The following is an 18,330-nucleotide window of genomic DNA, read 5'->3' as shown; positions in this document are numbered from 1 at the left end:
CCCCAGGCAGCGCCAGCCGAGCGCCGAGCGCCACCCCCCCACCGCAGCGGAAAGAAGCGCCCAGGCAGGAAAAGGACAAAATCAGACTTTTGTTTATTAAAAAAATACTTTACAGGAAAAAAATTCTATGCATTCCGCAGGACTATTTTACAAAGAAATAGCTTAACAGTTTGACACTGGTGTACAGTCAGCTACCGACAGCGCGGGGGGGCGCGGGGCCCTCCCCGCACACGCGCGAATGTCAATAAATACACTAAGGCCGCACAAAGCAAACAGTCGTCCAGGCAATTGTACACGTCCTCTGGAGGCAGAGACCTTAGATAAATTAAAACCACAGAAAAATAATCGTAGCTGCCAATCAAATCAAATTAAATCACGAAACAGCAATACAGGAGTCGGTATCTTTACATGTTGTACAGAGAAATCAGGAGAAAGTGGGTGTTTGTCTGAATGCTAGGGGTGCCCTGGACACTGCTCAGACCCCGCAGGAAGGTACAGAACAGGCTCTGGGGGAGAGGAAACGACCCCTCCACTCCTCTCCCACCCCCTCAGCCAGCACAGGCCTGCCAAGGCTCAGCACTCCTCGGGAACTACAATTCCAGAGTTCATCACTCAGGTGATTCACACCCCAAATCGGAGGGGGTCACGTCCCATGAAGGACGTGGGGAAAGCTCTGACAATTTGCCTTGTCCGGGGGAACCTGGCAGAGCACAGCAGAGCCCCTGTGCTGCACCTGTGGAAAGCGTTCCTCATGAATCCCCTGGGAACACCGCGTGGGTGTTCCCCCTTTACTGGAAGAGAACGTGGCAGGTACCTGCACAAAGTGGCTTGGAGTTTGTCTAGAGGAGAGAGGAAACCAAAGCCAACTGGTATTTCAGCTTTACGCTGCCTTTGCTAGTCCATTTCTAGCACAGCTGAGCCACTTGCCTTTATCCCTGGGATAAGCTTTGTTTTAGTCACCAGCACTTGATTTAAAGTAGAGCCTAAGCCTCAGTTCTGTGTTTCACAGCCGATCCCTCCACGGACAGAGCACTTGGCCAGTGACAGCTGTCTCCAGCATTAAGCAGGAGTATTTTCTACCTGACATCACAGACCAGATCCTCATAAATGGAGAACTGAGGTTTTACAGTAACTGACCAGCACGTTTGTATTTAGGACCTGTTCTGTACCTATCTGCTTTTTCTGAGAATAACAGAATGTTAAGGTGTTGGAATGGACCTTAAAAATCATCCAGTCCCAACTCCCTGCCATGTGCAGGGACACCTCTCACTGGGCCAGGTTGCTCAACCTGGCTTTATAAAATTCCAGGGTTGGGGCATCCACAACCTCCCTGGGCAACCAGATCCTCAAAACCCATCAAATTTCTTCCTAATCTCTAACCTAACCTAAATTTCTTCTCTTTTGATTTGTACCCATTCCCCCTTGTGCTGTCACTTGAGTTCCTAATGAACAGCCCCTCTCCAGCTTCCCTGTAGCCCCTGCAGATCCTGGAAGGAGCTGTGAGGTGTCCACACTGAACAGCCCCAACTTTCTCAGCCTTAGAACAAGCTATCAAATGTGCCAAAGTTTGATTGCCTCATTAAGGAGCCTGCTTTATGAATTCTTAGAGAAATTAAAATAGCAGCTATTTAACATGAGATATTCAGAAATATTTACTTGATTTGTTCTGCTCAAACACTAAGTGGCTTGAACTCGTTACTTCCTCTCTAAATAGCTCTAGCTCGTAAAAAATCAGTGTTCTACAGGTCTTGGTCTGGAAAACATTTGCATCTGCCCATCAAGGCTTTGTTCTGGGCAACTGAAGCAATGGCTGAACAGTGAGCAGCTTCCCAAGCAATCCCCCTCACACTTTACATCCAGAGTTGAGGTGGAACTTGAAAGTCTGCCAGCTTGGTTAAAGCACAGCAAAGCTGAGCATGGATTTAATAAGAGATTCTCAAACAGCTTGTTCCTCTCTCCCTCAGTCTTCGAAACTAGAATAGCATCAGCAACATTCAGGTCATTCAAAGATATCTTTATTTATGTGCATTTAAATCTGACATTAGGTTTTAAGTTAGTAACTGAGCAGAGCATAAAGAGCATGATGCTATTGGTCATGTCCCTCCATCCAAGAGGAAGTCAGAGCATTTTCTAGGTATTTCAGGCTGTTGTCACAGATTTCACTAAAGCTACAGCTTGGAAAGTAGCACAAACCACCCTAGTCTTCCTTCATCCATTTGAAAACGTGCTATTAGAATTTACAGAGGACTTCCAAATGGATTGTCCCTTCATTCCATTTCAATTTTCCCAAGAAACAGACAGGTTGGTGCACGGGGGCTCTTACTCTGTTTATTCTGCCTTTGCAGTTCAGCTTGCAGGCTCACTTGTGGCCTCTGCAGGTGTGTCAGTTCCTGAGTGATCAGTGCTGGCCACCAGGGAAGGAAGGGCCACCTCGGGGATGGCCCTGCACTGCCAGGGCCAGGGAGCAGCACGGGAGAGGCGCGCAACGGGCACTTGGAAGACTCGCAGACTTGGTCAAAAGGAAAGAACACCCTGGGAAATCTTTCAATGTGAAGGATGAACTGAAACCACTATTGCCTGTGAGGAATTTTACTTTGCACAACCCTTAAAGCTATGAAATTCCTCTCAACATAAAAAGTGGAAAAAACCCACCAGAGAACTGACGGCTCATTTCTGAGCCGCACTGAGTCATCTAGAATTTCTGCTAAGATTAAATTACACCCCTGCATGAATCACATTACTTCTCATCATAAAAGCTTTCCATTCTAACACCTTATTTACACAGATTACTAAACGAGTCACTACCACTTCAATCTGTAAATTAGTTTTAAATTGAAATATTTCCTAGTCCTCATTTTTGTACCGAAGACAATACATACATACACATAAGGAGTAATACAGGTTCTAACTAATCACTGCAGTATCTTCTGAGGATTATTTCTCTATCAGTTTAAAATAGTGACCTCTACACTGAGGTGCTAATATGTATATAAAAGCCTACACAAACAATATTGCACAAAGTAAGATTTATAATAGAGTAACATATTTTAGAGACCCTTATAAAGAGAAGAGTAATAATTGATATTAAAAAGATGCATCCAGAACTAACACAGCATCTTTGCTTTTGTCTAGTCTAACATAGTGTTTCAAATCTTTCCTACCCCAGTGAGGATTAGAACAAATAAAGTTATCTGGAGACAGCTTAAGTTGCACCAAACCCCAACTTGTACTCTAAATGTGGGGAGGGGAGAGGGAGAGGGAAAAGGGACTTTTCCTTTTGATGACTGAAAAGGGCAGTAATAAATGGGGTGAGTGAAAGTCAAATACAGATTACACATTAACATCCAGAAATATTGAAAGATTGTTTAAAAACTGTTGATAGCTGACACTCTACACATTGAGCACGTGCTGCTGATTTTTCCACAGTAACTGGGCACCCAGGAGCTACACATGGAAAAAGCAGTCCAATGCCAAAATACTTTTTATTGTGAAATACTAATACAGAACTTACACAGTAAGGCTGTCCTTATTCTAGAAAGTCAGGTATCAGCTCAATGCTTATTCTATTAAGTGCATCAGTACAAGGGAAAGTGTGGATCCATTGGACACGTTACGACCCGATCAAAACAAGCTGCCAAGTTGGTTAAGTATTTTAAAGCCTTAAAGTGCTCAAAGATAGCAGTTTCCTCCACAAGACTACCAAGAGGTTCTCTAATTTTGACACTAGCATTTATCACGTTCAGGGAAGATGTATTTTGGAAGCAAAAACCCTCACACCAAACAACATAAGCAGTGCTATGAGAAGTGTTAGGTCAGTAAGTCATTGCATTTCAACAGGAATCAGACACTTGCTTCAGTTCTTTTTACAGGTCACCCTTGTAGGAATTGTAAGAAACATCAATTTCTATAGCTTGTATATAAACCAACATGTCAAGAACAGACATACCAAAAATTCCACAAATCATCAAAAGTGCTGTGCTTTCTCTATTTTTTTTCTTTTTTTTTTTTACTTTTTTAAGCAATTAAAATGAGATGGGGAAGTCACTTTGCAGGTCTTCTACAAAAGCATCACTTTCTGGTGAAGATTAGAGAGAAAGTAAAAGTAGGGATATAACACTGACCAATGGAGTTCAATCATTTTGTGTTCCTGGAGGAATTTCAATCTGACTTTGAGAAGATATTCAACATCTCTTTACTTAAACAGAAAGAAGTGGTAGACCACTGTTACAGGTTGTACTAAGGGGTTAAAATACAACTTGAATTTTGCATAATCTGTGTAAAAAAGATATGCTTGACATTTTGGAATGTCACCTTTCTTTATAGAATTATAGGCAAGATTTCTCCAATAAAACATAAGCCAGTTATAAAACTATAACTTCACATCAAAATTTTAAAAAGTTGTTTAAAAAATGTTTGATTATATACATATCACACAGAAGAGCCTGCATGATCCTGTGGATTGTGTTGCTGATCAGACTCTATTTTAAAACCTGGAAGGGGCTGGGCCACCTGATCTGGTTGCACAAGTCCTGATATTGAAGAAACAGAGGAGGAGAGCACCCCTGGGGTAAGCTGAATTTCTGTACCTGGTTCTTCAGACTCTATTTTTACACTCACACCTTGGGGTTCACCTTCTGCCTCTGTGTTTCCAGGAACATTACTGTTCAGGCTTGAATTGCTTTCTGCTTTTGGAGAAGTCTCCCCCACGGGGTGATACTGTTTGAGTCTGATGTGCCAGGCTAAGCTGCAGACTGCTGACACTGTTTTGAACTGATGAATGACATTTCTAGGGATGAAGTAGATGTCATTGTCACACAACTGAATCCTAGCATAGCGAATGCCTTCCCGTCTCATTTGGTTTAGTTTGGCTTCGTCCACCCATTGAACACACTGGGAGAAGGAGAGATGGGAAAGTTAGTGGTAAACTCTTCAAACAATTCAGCATCCTCCTGTTTTCAAGTTAATTCATGTCTAAATCAGAATGTTTCCATTTCATGGGTAAAACTTCAAATTTAAATGAGAACTAGACTTCTAAAACACAATTTCTCTGATGTGCACATCTTGAGAGAGGAGAATGAAGAGGTTTCTACAATTATGGTTAAAAACAAGTGGTGACATGGGCTGCATTGTTTGAGCTGACAGGACTGAGTTTAGATGCCTCCACATCAGATATTGGAAAAAGCAGGAACAGGCACACATGACTTAATCAACGGATTGTTTCTACAGCACACCCTGTGACTCACAGCATGAACCCGGGGGAAAGGGAAAGAAAAAGAAAAAGGTCCCTTCCAACTGAACTATTTTATGCTGAAACACAAGGAAATTGCCCCAGAGAGCTGAGAACTGAGGGCCACTGGGGATAGAAAAGGGCTGCCTTTAGGGAAAAGCTGGGATCTGTCAGAAACTACTCCCAAAACACCAGGAATGAGCTGTCACGAGGGCACATTTGATACCTGTGACACTGGAGGTTCATGCAGGTCCAGCTGAAGTCTCTGCACAACATCAGTGAAGTCTTCAGCATGAAAACAAACCACATCTTTGGTTATACGAGGCTGGTCACTCCTAGAAAAAGATGAGAATTCCAAGAATTTTTGAAGTATTTGAACTACAGAGCATTACAGCTCTTCCCAGCAGAAAGCTTCATTGAACCAATGACCTACTTCAGTGTTACACTGTGCACAACGTCTCAATACTTCTCAATAGTGTATTATTTTGAAAAAGAGGAATAATTCATAGATTTCTCTTTTTTCTTTCTCCGTTTTTGCTGCATTCACAACAGCAGTGATGTTTTCATGGACATACTGAAATGCCTGAGAACCAGGTTCAAACTGCCACTATCAAAGTTCTCTGTGTTCTAGGAACCACAATTTGCCTCAATTCCTCCATTCTATAATTGGACAGAATAATTCCACATTAAGGGAAAAATGTAAAATTACAAAGTAACACTGAAGTTGAAGCAGCGAGGAGTTTTATTCAACAGCTGTGAACCAGAGTGAAGGAAATCCTGGCATTTTCATTCTTATGATATTGCTAATGATGCTATCCAATTTCTCCTGTAATTTCTAGCTATTACAATGATGCAAGTCTAGTTTCTCTGCAAGGTCAACAGCAATATCCTGGGTACATGACCTAAGAAGGCACTGCAGCTGTGAAATTAATTACACTGAGCTCTCAGACTACTGTTACAAAAGCTAGAATTAATATACCTGCTCAGGAAAAGAATAATCAAAGATGATGGTCCAGGTTTAAGGCTTTTGTGTATCACTAAAACATTCTGCAAGCTGCTGTTACAACTTTTTTACTGCCTCAAGAGGGAAAAATAGCAGGTATATAACTTGAAGTTTCCAGCTCTGGGCAACTTTTGTCTCTTTATAGGGTTTAAACCATTTCTGATTCGGTTTGTTTTCCAACGAATTATTAAAAAAAAAAAAAAAAAAAAGAAGAATAGCTGCATTCCAGCAGCACTTACCATTCTCCAAACTGCACAGCCTTGAGCACCCCGACAGCAGCTGTGCTCTGCCAGTCAAAGCCCTGCCCCACGTGGTCAGCGTGAGCTCTCGTCCTGTCCTCGAACAGGACCTCTCGGGGCTCGCTGGTCCGAGGTAGGTACTGCAGGTTCTTGATCTCGTTCATGGACCTGCAACGGGATAAAATCACACACTAAAAATGTCCCAGACTGCTCAAAAAGAAGCAGTTGTATTGAAATAATCTTAAAATGCTGGGTGCTACAGGCTTCAGAGGAATAAAGCACTTCCCTCTGATTTTTTCTAGGTGTTTGTTCGGTGAAAGACTGAAACAAAACCAGCAAAGTACAAGTCACGTTATGAGATCAAACTTTACAAAACAAATCAAATCACATACTTTTTGTGGTTTAGTACTTGTGCTGAAAGACTTCCTCCAAGAATGTATTGGTATGTAAAACAGAGCTATCTTACAGAACCTGAGCTTCAGTTATTTAGGAATATGTCCAAGAATTCTTCTTGAAACAGCAATTAAAATATGCTTCCAAATCTCCTGAAATTTGTCTTAGAGCACTCTTTCAGAGACAGAAAGCAAGAATACACAATAATTCCTGAGCAGACAGGCAGTGTTACAAATGCTTTAGTACCGACTATAGAATGCAGTAAAAGGATCTCTGCTGTTTTACAGCATCCACCTGCCCTCACCACCAAATTGGTTCTTGCCACAGAAATAAGATTAATTAAGTCTCCTGAAGGATAATAACAAGAGGTTTTAATCTTAAAGCACTGATCTAGGATATGTGAGAAGTACTGAAAGATACTGAGTAGTGAAATAAAATAACCATCACAGGTAACATTAGCTTTATCAGCTGAGCCACTTTGAAACAGAAGTGAAACTTAAATCTGAATTAGTCCTCTGCAGAGCCAATTACACATCAAATACTTTGCTTTTGTTCTCAAATCTGACACAGACTTAACTGCAATGTTTTACCTCGAGTACAAAAGGAAACCCAAACCTTACCGGCGCCGTTTGAAGGGCGATTTTGGCATATCAGCTGTGGGGATCATCTGCTCTCCCGGCCTCACCCACATGATGGGCCCATCATCACTCTGGGACCTGCACTGCAGTCTGAGACTGGAAAGAGTCCCCCAGGGCAAAGTCATCTAAAAGAAAATAGGAACAAAACAACCCACAAAACACACATAACACAAAACACTGGGTGAAATAGAAAAATTAAATGATGCCTTTGGTAAAACTGGTTCAAATCTGCTGTCAAAAGAATTGCATAGAAACAAAGTAAATTTGAGAGGTAAAAGATATTCCAAGCTAATTTTATCAAGCATAGTCTTTAGGGAAGTAGAGGCACATGTAGTACATGTATATATAATAAATTTGATTTTTTTTAAATCAGCCACCTAATTCCATGCCTTTCAATTGGACACAGGAAAGAATGAACCTCAGTAGCCCAAATGAGCACATCAATAAAGAAAATACCTAACAGTTTCTAATCACTTGGAAACCTAACAATTGCTTAAACATCTACAGTGCTCTGAATACACCACAAGTTACTGCTTACTCTAAGAAATGGAGATTCTTCCAACATATCCAGGAATTCTGGGAAGTAGTCCCCAACTTCTTCATCCACTGCTCCAACCAGGCTGATCTGGCGCATGGGTCCTGCTCTGTAGGTGCCACAGCAGTACGTCCGATTGACCTGACAGGAGACACACCACCACCACAGCTTTAGTTCTGTTACAGGAGGATAAAACTGACTGATCTAACACGGCTGGGATTAATCTTGCACTCATCTACATCTGTTTCAGTAGATGTGCCTTTGGGAATATGCACAGGGACTGTTTAGAACAGAAGAGAAAGAAAGGACTCCTGCCTGTACTCCTGACAGGAAATCCTTCTGAAGTTTGAAAAACAGCAAGTGAATATTTAACTAATTCAGGAACAATTCAACACTTCCAGGCTGACTTGAGAAAACAACCACACAAGGTTTCATTGTGACTCAGTCTTTCACCAGCAAGCTTCAACTCTCTGCTGGTTCGTGCAGAACACTGTTGCTTCTACATTTCAAACCGGATGCTCCTGGGATATGCACATGCCTCATTTCAGTCCTGTCCCTGAGGTCCTTCCCCTGAGACAGCAGTGAAAAACCTCAGTGTCCTTCATGCAGTGGTTCTAGTGATGTTATTATAGTAGACACAGAAAATTGGACAAAAAGCAGAGGAAACAAGAGGTTTAGCTGGAAAGCCAGTGCTCATGGAGAGAATTTTAAGATAACCATTTGCAGTAGAACCTCCTGTCAGTGCTGGGGCCAGAAATACTTTAATGTCACAGCTCATGGACATCCTCTAGAACACAGACTGTCCCACGTTCCAGGGTCATCTGGAAACTTTTCTTGCTGATTTCCTGTTCCCAGAGGAGAGGCACTGGCAAGACTCCAGTGTTCTGTAGCCTCATCCTATGGACTGCAGCTGGAACATGCCATATGGCCACAGAGGAGGTTCTATGTAGATACCACTAACTGATGCTACAGACCACAAGTTCTGCCATAATTAGTCTGTTCTGCACACTCAGTTGTGTCTGAGCCCCAGCCTTCCATCACCCTTCAGTGTGTGTTCTAGGGGTGAAAAACTACAGCTGTTCTCCATGGCTGAGTGCTGGGACAGTACAGACAATTACTGGTAAATTTGCAGTTTAACAGGCATGTTCACAAAGTGTAATGCCTTTTATAACTCCACTTATAGATATGTGGATGCAGCAGCTTAGCTTTAAGTTTAGTTTCAGTTTTGCATGTTTAGTCAACAAACCAGATGTCATTAGACTACTCCATGCAGTTGTTAAAGGTAAATTAGGAGAGACTAATAAAGGAAGAATAGTTACTGCTGCAATTTTGTCCTCCAGCAGCAGTCATAGATATTTCACTTCTTTAATTACAGGAGTTTAGCTCACTCTATTTGCTGAATGCAGTTCAGAGCAGGAGCACTGAAATGCTGCAGCAATATTTTAGTTCTGTGCACCTACAGCAAAACCAAGGACTGAAGCGCTCTGCTCCTTATCCAGTGAAGTTTAACTGCCTGGCACTATTTATGTAAGTGGAGACAGACTACTTCCAGATGAGTTCTATGCTATTGAAACCACCTGGTGAGAGTTGCTAGCATTTTACAGGTGTTTGTCATGAGTTAAAATGAATTATAACTCCATATGCATTTTTTCCTTGTAATGTTTTCAAAGGAAATGAAAAATGAGAAACTTCAACTTTGGGGTTTTTTTTAATGCACTGGAACAATGAAAAAATAGACAAGAACTCAGGAGTTATAAAGGAAACAGTAGAAGTACTTTAGGGAAATATTGGATTTCAACACTTTGCTAGTTTTTAATAGAAATTAAAGGAATATACACACTTGAGAATTAAACCCAGGACATGTTTACACTGAAAACATGCACCAACTCATGGCAATCCCCAGCAGGCTGTAGTATTCATCTCAAGCACCTCAATCACAGGGGATGTAGTCTACTAGCTAAATATGCCATAAAAAAAACATCTTCACAGCTTCTCTCTTATTCTTAATTCCTTCTGAGCAGCAAACACCAACACCACTGGTTAGGCCAGTGGTCTCAAGAATATGATGTAATGAACATCTAAAAGAACAGGCATCTTGCCCTCTCTTTACAACTGGGTGATCTAGTGTCCCATGAGTAAGCACCCTGCTTGCTGCACTGAAAACTGCTTTAGCCTTTCATTCACCAAGTGCTCCAGATTCCCTCTTCCCAGCGCTATTCACTCCACAGCCACCTGCGTGCACCCCTCATTGCAGGGAAGAAAGCTGAGATGATGAAATAGCTGCAGTCCCTTCGTTATATCCATTAGGACCTCTCTCAGTGTTTTTTATTTTTGTTTAAAGTTCAACTCTTGTTTAGGAATTTAGCTAGGGTCACTCCAGTTCACACGGCTGCCAGAAGTCAGTGACTTATTACCACAGCCCCTCCCTTGCTATAATTTGTTCCCTGTGCTTCTTTAAAAGCAGCAGTGGATCATGAGCAGTAACTGCCACTGTTTTTACTGCTGCAAAAGGACAATGGAGTCAGTAAGGCCACTCAGGCAGCCTGTGCCCTTTCAAATGCCACACAGCCATCACTGCCATGTGCATCCCCCACTCCACACACCCCACACTGACCCTGAGTTACGGGCATGGTTAAAATTAGCTCCTGAGTGCTCATGGAGACATTTTCTCTCAGCTGCACCATGTGCCTATCAGTGTTTCCCACACTTGGGTGAGAACAGAAGCAGACAGAGGCAGTGTTTCCTGTCAGAGGCACAGAGCTGGTGTTTATTTGCATGTTCCTGAGCCACCCCAGCCCCAGCCTCACCACGGGTTAAGTGAGCAGCACAGGGTGAGAAGAGGACACACAGATGAGGCATCAGCTGGAGACAAATGAGGTTAAGTCTCAGAAGTTTCTCTCCAGTTGCAAGAGAAGCATGAATCAGTTGACAGCAACAATATTTCAGCATGCCAAGTCAGCTATAAAACCAACCACACAAACACTTGGCTACAAGGAAGAAAGCAAAAGCACAAGGCTGGTTACTAGTGAAGGACAAGGCAGTGACATGCCAGCACAGCAAGGGTGACACGTTTGACTAAAATCTGACATAGTGCAGGACCATTGGGCATTGTTTATATGGCTTCAGTGACAAACCAAATGAAGTTTACAGTACAGATGCACAACTTCTCCATTTCATACTTTGGTAGTTACTGCTAAAAAAAGAAATTGCCCTTCCAGAATCAGAGAAGTTCACATGGAGCAGACAACCAAACTCTGATGTGGTTCATTAACCAAAGCTCTCAGGGATAGGGTAACCTGTTCAGAACAGCAGGAGTAAGAAAACTTACCCAGTTATCATCTGTTGGCTGCTTCTCCCAGAAGGAACAGCAGCTTATGCAAAACCTACTTCCCCAATTCTCTTTCCTGGCCTCTTCCCAGAACCCCCACACACCCTCTGTGAGTCTAACTGTTCTTTGGATCAGAGAGAGAATTCATCAGGCAGTTGATCAGTTGGGGAAAAAAGCAGAAGTGGTTTTTTTAACTCTAAATATATTCCCATTCACTGAGTGGAACTAGAAGCAGTTGTACTAAACAAATGATAAGGAAAATAAGAGTTCATTCTAGCTGCACAGCTAAGAGCTTTCAAATTAAAGTGTGCCCTTATGTGAGGAAAGCTTACAAATTACTGCTCAGTGATTTGAGTCTTGAAAGCTCTCAGCCCAAGTGAACAGCTCCAAACTAAAGCTGAGCTCCAGCACTGAAGTATTAGAACCAAAGAGAGCCAATGCAAGCAAAAAATCCAGAGGAAACTGAAACTTAATTATTTTAAGATACTGAAACCAAACATTTATGTAACAAATACACATTGGAGTGCTTTGCTATAAACTCACTGCCCTGAGAACAAAGGAATTCACCTTGCAAGGCAGTTAATTATCACTAGACTTTTACCAAGTCTTTCAGACTGAAGTCCTTATTTTGAATACTGTAATTCAGTTTCTCTGAAAACACAAAATAGCTGAATGTCATGCAAGCCAAAGGTCACATTAACTTGCAGTTTACAGATCAAGTTTTGATTTCTTGACACTGGATCTCCAGGATTCAAGACTCCCTAGTGCTCCAAATCCCCTTGGCACAGGTCAGTGCAGCAAAAACTCATGCACAGAGAAGGAACTCAGAATGGAGGTGACTTAACTGAGTGTTTTCAATTATAAATAATCAGTGTAGAGCACACAATAGCACAACATGCTTAATCTACAAAAGCACAACTATGAAGCAGTTCTGGACTGTACAATTCTCATACAGAAGGGTCAAAAGCGAAGCTTGGCCAATCTGTTCCTCCCTCATCAGGGCTGCCAAGGAACAGCAGCACAAGAGTCAGGTTCATCACCCCAGGCCCTCGAGCAGGGCATTGCAACCTTCTCCATTTCAAGACAAGCTAGTTTGCCAAACTTGGGTGAAACCACCACTGATTTCAATGTTTCCTTCAGCTTTTCCATCATCTGCATTCTCTGAAGAGCCCTGCTTCAGCTGCCTGTGACAGCTCCCCTGCTCTGTTTGCTCAGGGAGAACTGCACTAACACACTTCAGCCAGAGAGGATTAACCAGGTCATGCTGGAGCTGGGTTTAGAGAAGTGGTTTAGACCAACTGAACCTTATGTCATGACTCAATCTTAATCAAGTTTAGACAGTACTTAAAATAGAATTAACTGAAGTACCAGCAGACTATAACCCAGCAAAGCCTCTTATTTATTACCACACATTCCTCACGTGTATTTATAGTGCCAGTATTTGTGTTCACAGGACATTCACCGACAAAAAATGCAATTGTTAAATACTCCAGAGGCTCTGTTTAGCCATTTCAGGGGTCATCATGTACTCGAGCCAGAACGCAATCAGGACACTAAAAAACACAGATAAATCACTAATACAGAAGATTTAAAGCCTGACTTGTGGACACATTTCACATTTGCAGGACACAGGTGTGTGCTGTGCAGAAGTGCTATTGCCCACAGCAGTGGTTTATATGCTCAGAGACTGGTTTTGGGGTACTCTGCACCCAGGCACAGCTCTGTCAGCACAAAGAATTATTTAAACCAAGAAACAGAAGCTGGTTAAAATAAGTGCTACAGCAGCTAATCATCGTCAAACAAAAAGCCAAGTGTCAGAATTATTAATTTAATGCTATTCAAAGACTCCACAGCGACCATGCAGGAACTTTCTGTAAAGCAATAATTGTTTTTCCAATGCAAATCTTGCTTATAAGCATTTGGCAAACCCTGCAGAGATCGAAATAGCCCATCCACAAGCACTAACACTCCAAAATCTGTTGTTAAAGGTGTGTTCTTATAGTACTGAATTGCACTCCACCACAGTTTCAGATTTATCCTTCCAACAAGTGAACTAGTAAATGTAATTAATGTCTGGAGTAAAGACCTTAAAGGTAATCAGCAGTTTGGATCCATTCTCAGACTAAACAGAAAGAAGCTTTATTCCATCAAAAAGAAATTTATCCAAACTGTAATCTTGTTGTATAGATACTTCTGAGTTTGATTACAAGACTAAAATCCAAGGGACTTTCATATGGGAATCTAGGAATTAACTTAGTTTTTACTGTTGCATCCATTTAAGTTACACAGAGATACAGTTTCTAAATTAGCTTAAGCCTACTAGGGAAACCAAGGGAGTAAATAAAATGAAACTCCTTTTCCATGGCAATTAAAAAGACTCTCTAACCACCTTCAAGTTACGAAGTTTAAACAGCGTAAGGTATTGAGGGAATTAAGATGTTAAAAAAAAGCTGTGAATCAGATATACTGAAACATGAAAAGTAATATCATTGCAAAAAAATCAAAACCCCAAGACCCCAAAACCAACAAACCCCAGCTCTATTGACTTGAAAAGCAGTGTTAGTATTTGCAGCCTATGCAACTCTTGGCACAGACTTGGCTGTTATCTTGCACTATCTCAGTGTTTTCCCAAGTTTAGAAGAAAAAGATGATCAGTGCAGATCTTTCCTCAGACACAGATAGTGTCTGAGGTGTGATTCACCAGCTACCAGGGAGCACAGAAAAGCTTTAAGCAGAAACAGGAATAAACAGAGTAGTGAAGTCCCAACACTACCTTTTTTCATCTGCTTAGAAAATAAATTTGTGACTTGCCTATTTTAAATCATGCCTGCTCTGGGTTAATGAGATTAATCAAATCTAGGTATTGTGCAACTTTTATGCTTTTGAACAGTTCTTACCTGAGAGTGAAAATTTGAAATTGTTGTTGTTTCAATGTCCTTCTTGCCCAAAATTTCCATTTTCACTGGAGTGTTTGGAAAGTTAAAAGCAAAGTAATCCAGGAAGTCTGGTAAATAAGCAGCTGCTCCGTGCACTATGGCTAAAGCATAGTAAGCTGCATTTTTATCATTTTCACTGAATGACAACGCAAGAAACTCTTCTGCAAATCTCTCCATCTCCACTGGAGACAAAAATGAGAGTTCATCCATGTAAGCGTGCAGGACCAGGGCACCTCCATTGGACTGATGTTCCTCGTGAATGAAGTTACTGAATTTAGTGCCAGTCTTCAGGAAGCTGCTGCGGACAGAGTGCTCCTGGTGTGTCACAAACGGGGTTTGTACTCCCTGGGGTATCCGATATTCCTGCATGCCCAAGTTCAGCCTGCACAGCTGCTCATCCTTCAGGTACCTGAAGGATTCCTTGTTCACTTCCAGGTTGTCACACTGTCCTTGAGACAGAGTCTCCTTGTCAATGCGAGTGAGCCCAGCACACACTGTCTGCACCTCTTTGTTGTACATCTTCAGGCGTTTTCCCCGCACATCTTCCCGGTGTTTCTTTTTCTTTTTTTTCTTTATCTTCTTCATAATAAGACTGTCAGCTCGCTGGGTTTTGCCATTTTCATCTGGAGTTTCTGGCAGCAACAATGAAGAGAAGATTAGAGTTCTGCAGTTGCAGCATATTCACCCCAAAAGAATTCAGGCCTCTCACTTGCTGAAGGGATCTATTCCCAGGGAGACTGACCAATTGTAAAACACTGCATTTTTGGTTTTATAACTAAGTCAAAAGTCACGGTAGCTACAATTATACAAATAACGCCTTGAATTAAGGAAAACTTCCAAACTCTTGCTTAATATTTTAGAAATATTTCCAGTTTTAACAGATTTATTAGAATACCTTTAAAGGGAGTTTGTATTTCAGAACATCTATAATTAAGTACATTAATAACTTCTGACATTTAAGGCAGTGCCATACAGGGGAAGAGGATAAACAAGTATGTGTAACATTTAAACTTTAGGACTTTCATTACAGAACACTTCCCTGATTTTGAACACATGATACAGAAGCAAAACACAGCTGAGCTGAAGAAGTACAAGCTTTACCTACACTTAGAGGTAAAAATACTTAAGTAAATCTTAGACTACTGATCTTTTAAAATTAAAGACCCAAATCATCGCATCAACAGCTTCAGTCTTACAGTTAACTATTCAGTTAATGGAGAGAAGGAAATTAAGAGGCAGCTTCGGTTGTTTGGGGGTTTTTTTGAGGTTAATCAGCCTCTAAAAGACTGAGAAATAAAATGTAAAGAAGGAGTTCTGTCAAGCCAAATGGAACCGTTTAAGTTGTTCTTCTTTCAAGAATAAAAACGAATTCAAATAACATTTAATGAGAGACAAAGGTAATTAGAAAACTTGATGCTCCAGCTGTCAAAAACTCAATTGCCAAGACAAGATTTTAATGCGCCTGAATCAAAGAACCATTTCATCCAACAATGCCCATAAATCTCCAGGAGCTGTGTTACCAGGATAGCCATGGGGATGAGAACAACCTGCTGCTGAAGGCAACACCTGACCAAAGATGCAGTAACTAAAGTTTTACAGTTTCCCCTCAGCATAGGGCTTTGTCCTAATAAAATTTCCTTTCTTTGGCTGCACATTGCTATTCCCTCTTTATTCTCTTAGAGCATTTAATTTAAAGAAAAAAACCATGTTACACTGTTTTATGAGAAAGGGTGTAGTGATAAATACAGGCAGCTCCAGGTTCTTTCATGTAACCAGTGTTTAACTGGATCATTACTGGTTTGGTCTCAGAGCTCATTACTGGAGAGGGCTGACCTTCATAACAGCCTGGTGTAAGGAACAGAGTTACTCATGGGGCAAAGAAAGAGCCGATTGCTTAATCCTCACTTCATACAATAGTCTTAGGACCTGAAATACAAGTTTTCACCGTGCTGCTGCAGCCCTTACAGACAGCAAAGGCCCTGATCTTTCTATTCAAGGGAAAGCAGGAAAAGCAGGGTGGTATCACTTGTTTTGGGAAGTCAGCTGAAACGGATCTTGGAATGAGGTTTTCTGCAAGACTCGCATGTGAGGAGTGCACGAGTTTGTTCAGTCACTGGGCTCTCAAGTACAGACACTGCTTTACTCACTGAGTGAACGTGCAATTCACACACCAGATATTTGTCCTGGTGGAACCAGAGATCCCAAGCTGGAACTAAACAAGAATTTCATGCCACCACTGAGCTGTTGGGAATACTTCCCTATGCACGTTTCCAAGAACATTTAGTTGTTGAAGGTCTCTTATTTTAAGCACATCTGATTTTAGGTATAGTTTTAAAACCTCACACATTTTAATTCAGAGTATCTTCCTGTTTGAAGCCATATCCTAGTAACAGACAGAGGAATCCTTGCATTTGGGAGCTTCTAGTGAACACTTGTCTGTTTTCAGGATAAAAGCTGCCCTGGCTGCTGCTGGATGCACTGAACACAGCAGAGTCCCACTACTACAGTGAGTAACTGCTATATTCAGTGCAGCTAAACAGTGACATTATAGCAATGCCTGGCAATCTTGAAGGAAATATAGTTTTAATTATTCCTTTAAATAAACAGAAAGCCTCCAGCACCTCAAACACAATAAAGCTGTGGACAGGTCACTAAACGATGGGCTCAGCAGTGAGGCAGAATGACAGCAGTGCCAATAACTCAGCTACTCTAAAATGATCACACATCCCGCAACAGAACCAGAACCACTATTAAACAGCAAAAACAGTAGGGACGTTCACTGTCACCTGGGGCCACAGATAAGTATGGTACAGTCAATGTAACAGGTAATTTAATTAGATTATATATCAAAATAAAAACTCAGTCAGGACAAGAAATACAGCCCCATCCCAACAGGCACTACCCGAACAGCTGAGGACAGACAGTGAAGAGCTTCAGATTAGCAAACAGCTTTTCTTTGCAAATCTGGAATTTTGATGCTCATTTTTGTGCTGTTTAAGCCTTCATTAAGAGGCCCTATTTAATTCTGGGTTAGAACTGACACAGTGACACTCCAATCTACAAAGATACACTGCTCCAAACGTTTACTTGATAAACACTGTAAACCTCTGCAGTTTTATCAATCAGCAGCCTTTATAATCGTTATTCAAGCACAGTGGTGTGGAAGCATTAACCAGCTGAAAAAAGCCTCCCCTAGTAATAGTTTTGTCTGTCCTTAAGACAGTCTTATCTAGAGTTTACTCTACAGACACTTGACTTCTGTAAGCAAGTGCATCTTTGGTTTCTTTGGCACAAAACCTGCCCATACACTCCTCAAGCATAATTCACCACATTGTATTTTTAATTACAGCAGCTTCTGCAGTTATTTTTTATCTATGTTGCTCTCTCCAAGAAGCTTTTTACTATAACAAATCTCTGAGCAGAACCAAAACAATCACTCAGTACTGTTAAAATAAAAATAAACAAAAACACACACAGCGCACACCAAAATCCAGAGATATTTTGGCATTTCTAATTAAAGGAAACACAGAATAATTCGGGTTGGAAGGGACCTCTGGAGATCATCCAGTGCAACCCCCCTACCAAGGCAGGGTCACCTGGAGCAGGTGACACAAGTTTGGGTTTGGAATATCTTCAGACAGGGATTCTCCAGGACCTCCCTAGGCACCTGTTCCAGTGTTCAGACACCCTTCATTGAAAGAAATTCTTCTTCGTGTTGAGGAGGAACTTTTGTGTTTTAGTGCATGGCTACTGCGCCTTGTCCTGTTGCTGGGCACCCCTGAAAAGAATCTGGCACCATCCTTTGACACCCACCTTGGAAATACTCGTACGGAATCATGAGAACCCTTCTCAGGGCACTTATCAAAACCAAGAAAATAAAATTTAAAAGAAAACCCAGCAGCTCCTCACACGTTAATGCAAGCATAGAGGGAAGAAAGCTTCACTCCCACAGCACCTGCAGTCGAACCTGCGATGAGGGCGATTCTGACAGCAGCAGGAGCAGCGCGGCCACCCCGCGCTCCGTCCCCGGG

The 18,330-nt window shown here is 41.6% G+C and overlaps 2 protein-coding genes across 2 annotated transcripts in view; both read right to left on the bottom strand.

Annotated features, from left to right (window-relative positions):
* PHTF1 (putative homeodomain transcription factor 1) overlaps positions 1–1,416 on the bottom strand; it is a 13,030-nt gene extending 11,614 nt beyond the window's left edge. The window contains exon 1 of the mRNA XM_017727143.1: positions 1,413–1,416. Within this exon, the coding sequence (XP_017582632.1) occupies positions 1,413–1,416 (4 nt within the window). The remainder of the gene's footprint in view (positions 1–1,412) is intronic.
* Positions 1,417–2,263: 847 nt separating this feature from the next.
* Positions 2,264–14,957, bottom strand: RSBN1 (round spermatid basic protein 1). Its single transcript, XM_017727185.1, has 6 exons — positions 14,261–14,957; positions 8,039–8,176; positions 7,483–7,625; positions 6,470–6,637; positions 5,454–5,562; positions 2,264–4,890 (listed from the first exon to the last, which is right to left on the bottom strand). The coding sequence occupies exons 1-6, from the start codon at positions 14,882–14,884 to the stop codon at positions 4,429–4,431; spliced, it is 1,644 nt and encodes a 547-aa protein (XP_017582674.1). The 5' UTR covers positions 14,885–14,957; the 3' UTR covers positions 2,264–4,428.
* Between the last annotated feature and the right edge of the window lie 3,373 nt (positions 14,958–18,330).

The sequence above is a fragment of the Corvus brachyrhynchos genome, unplaced genomic scaffold (genome assembly GCF_000691975.1).
Source record: "Corvus brachyrhynchos isolate BGI_N302 unplaced genomic scaffold, ASM69197v1 scaffold72, whole genome shotgun sequence".
Classification (NCBI taxonomy): Eukaryota; Metazoa; Chordata; class Aves; order Passeriformes; family Corvidae; genus Corvus; species Corvus brachyrhynchos.
Note: the sequence above shows the minus strand (reverse complement) of the source record. Positions and strands in the feature narration are given on the sequence as shown.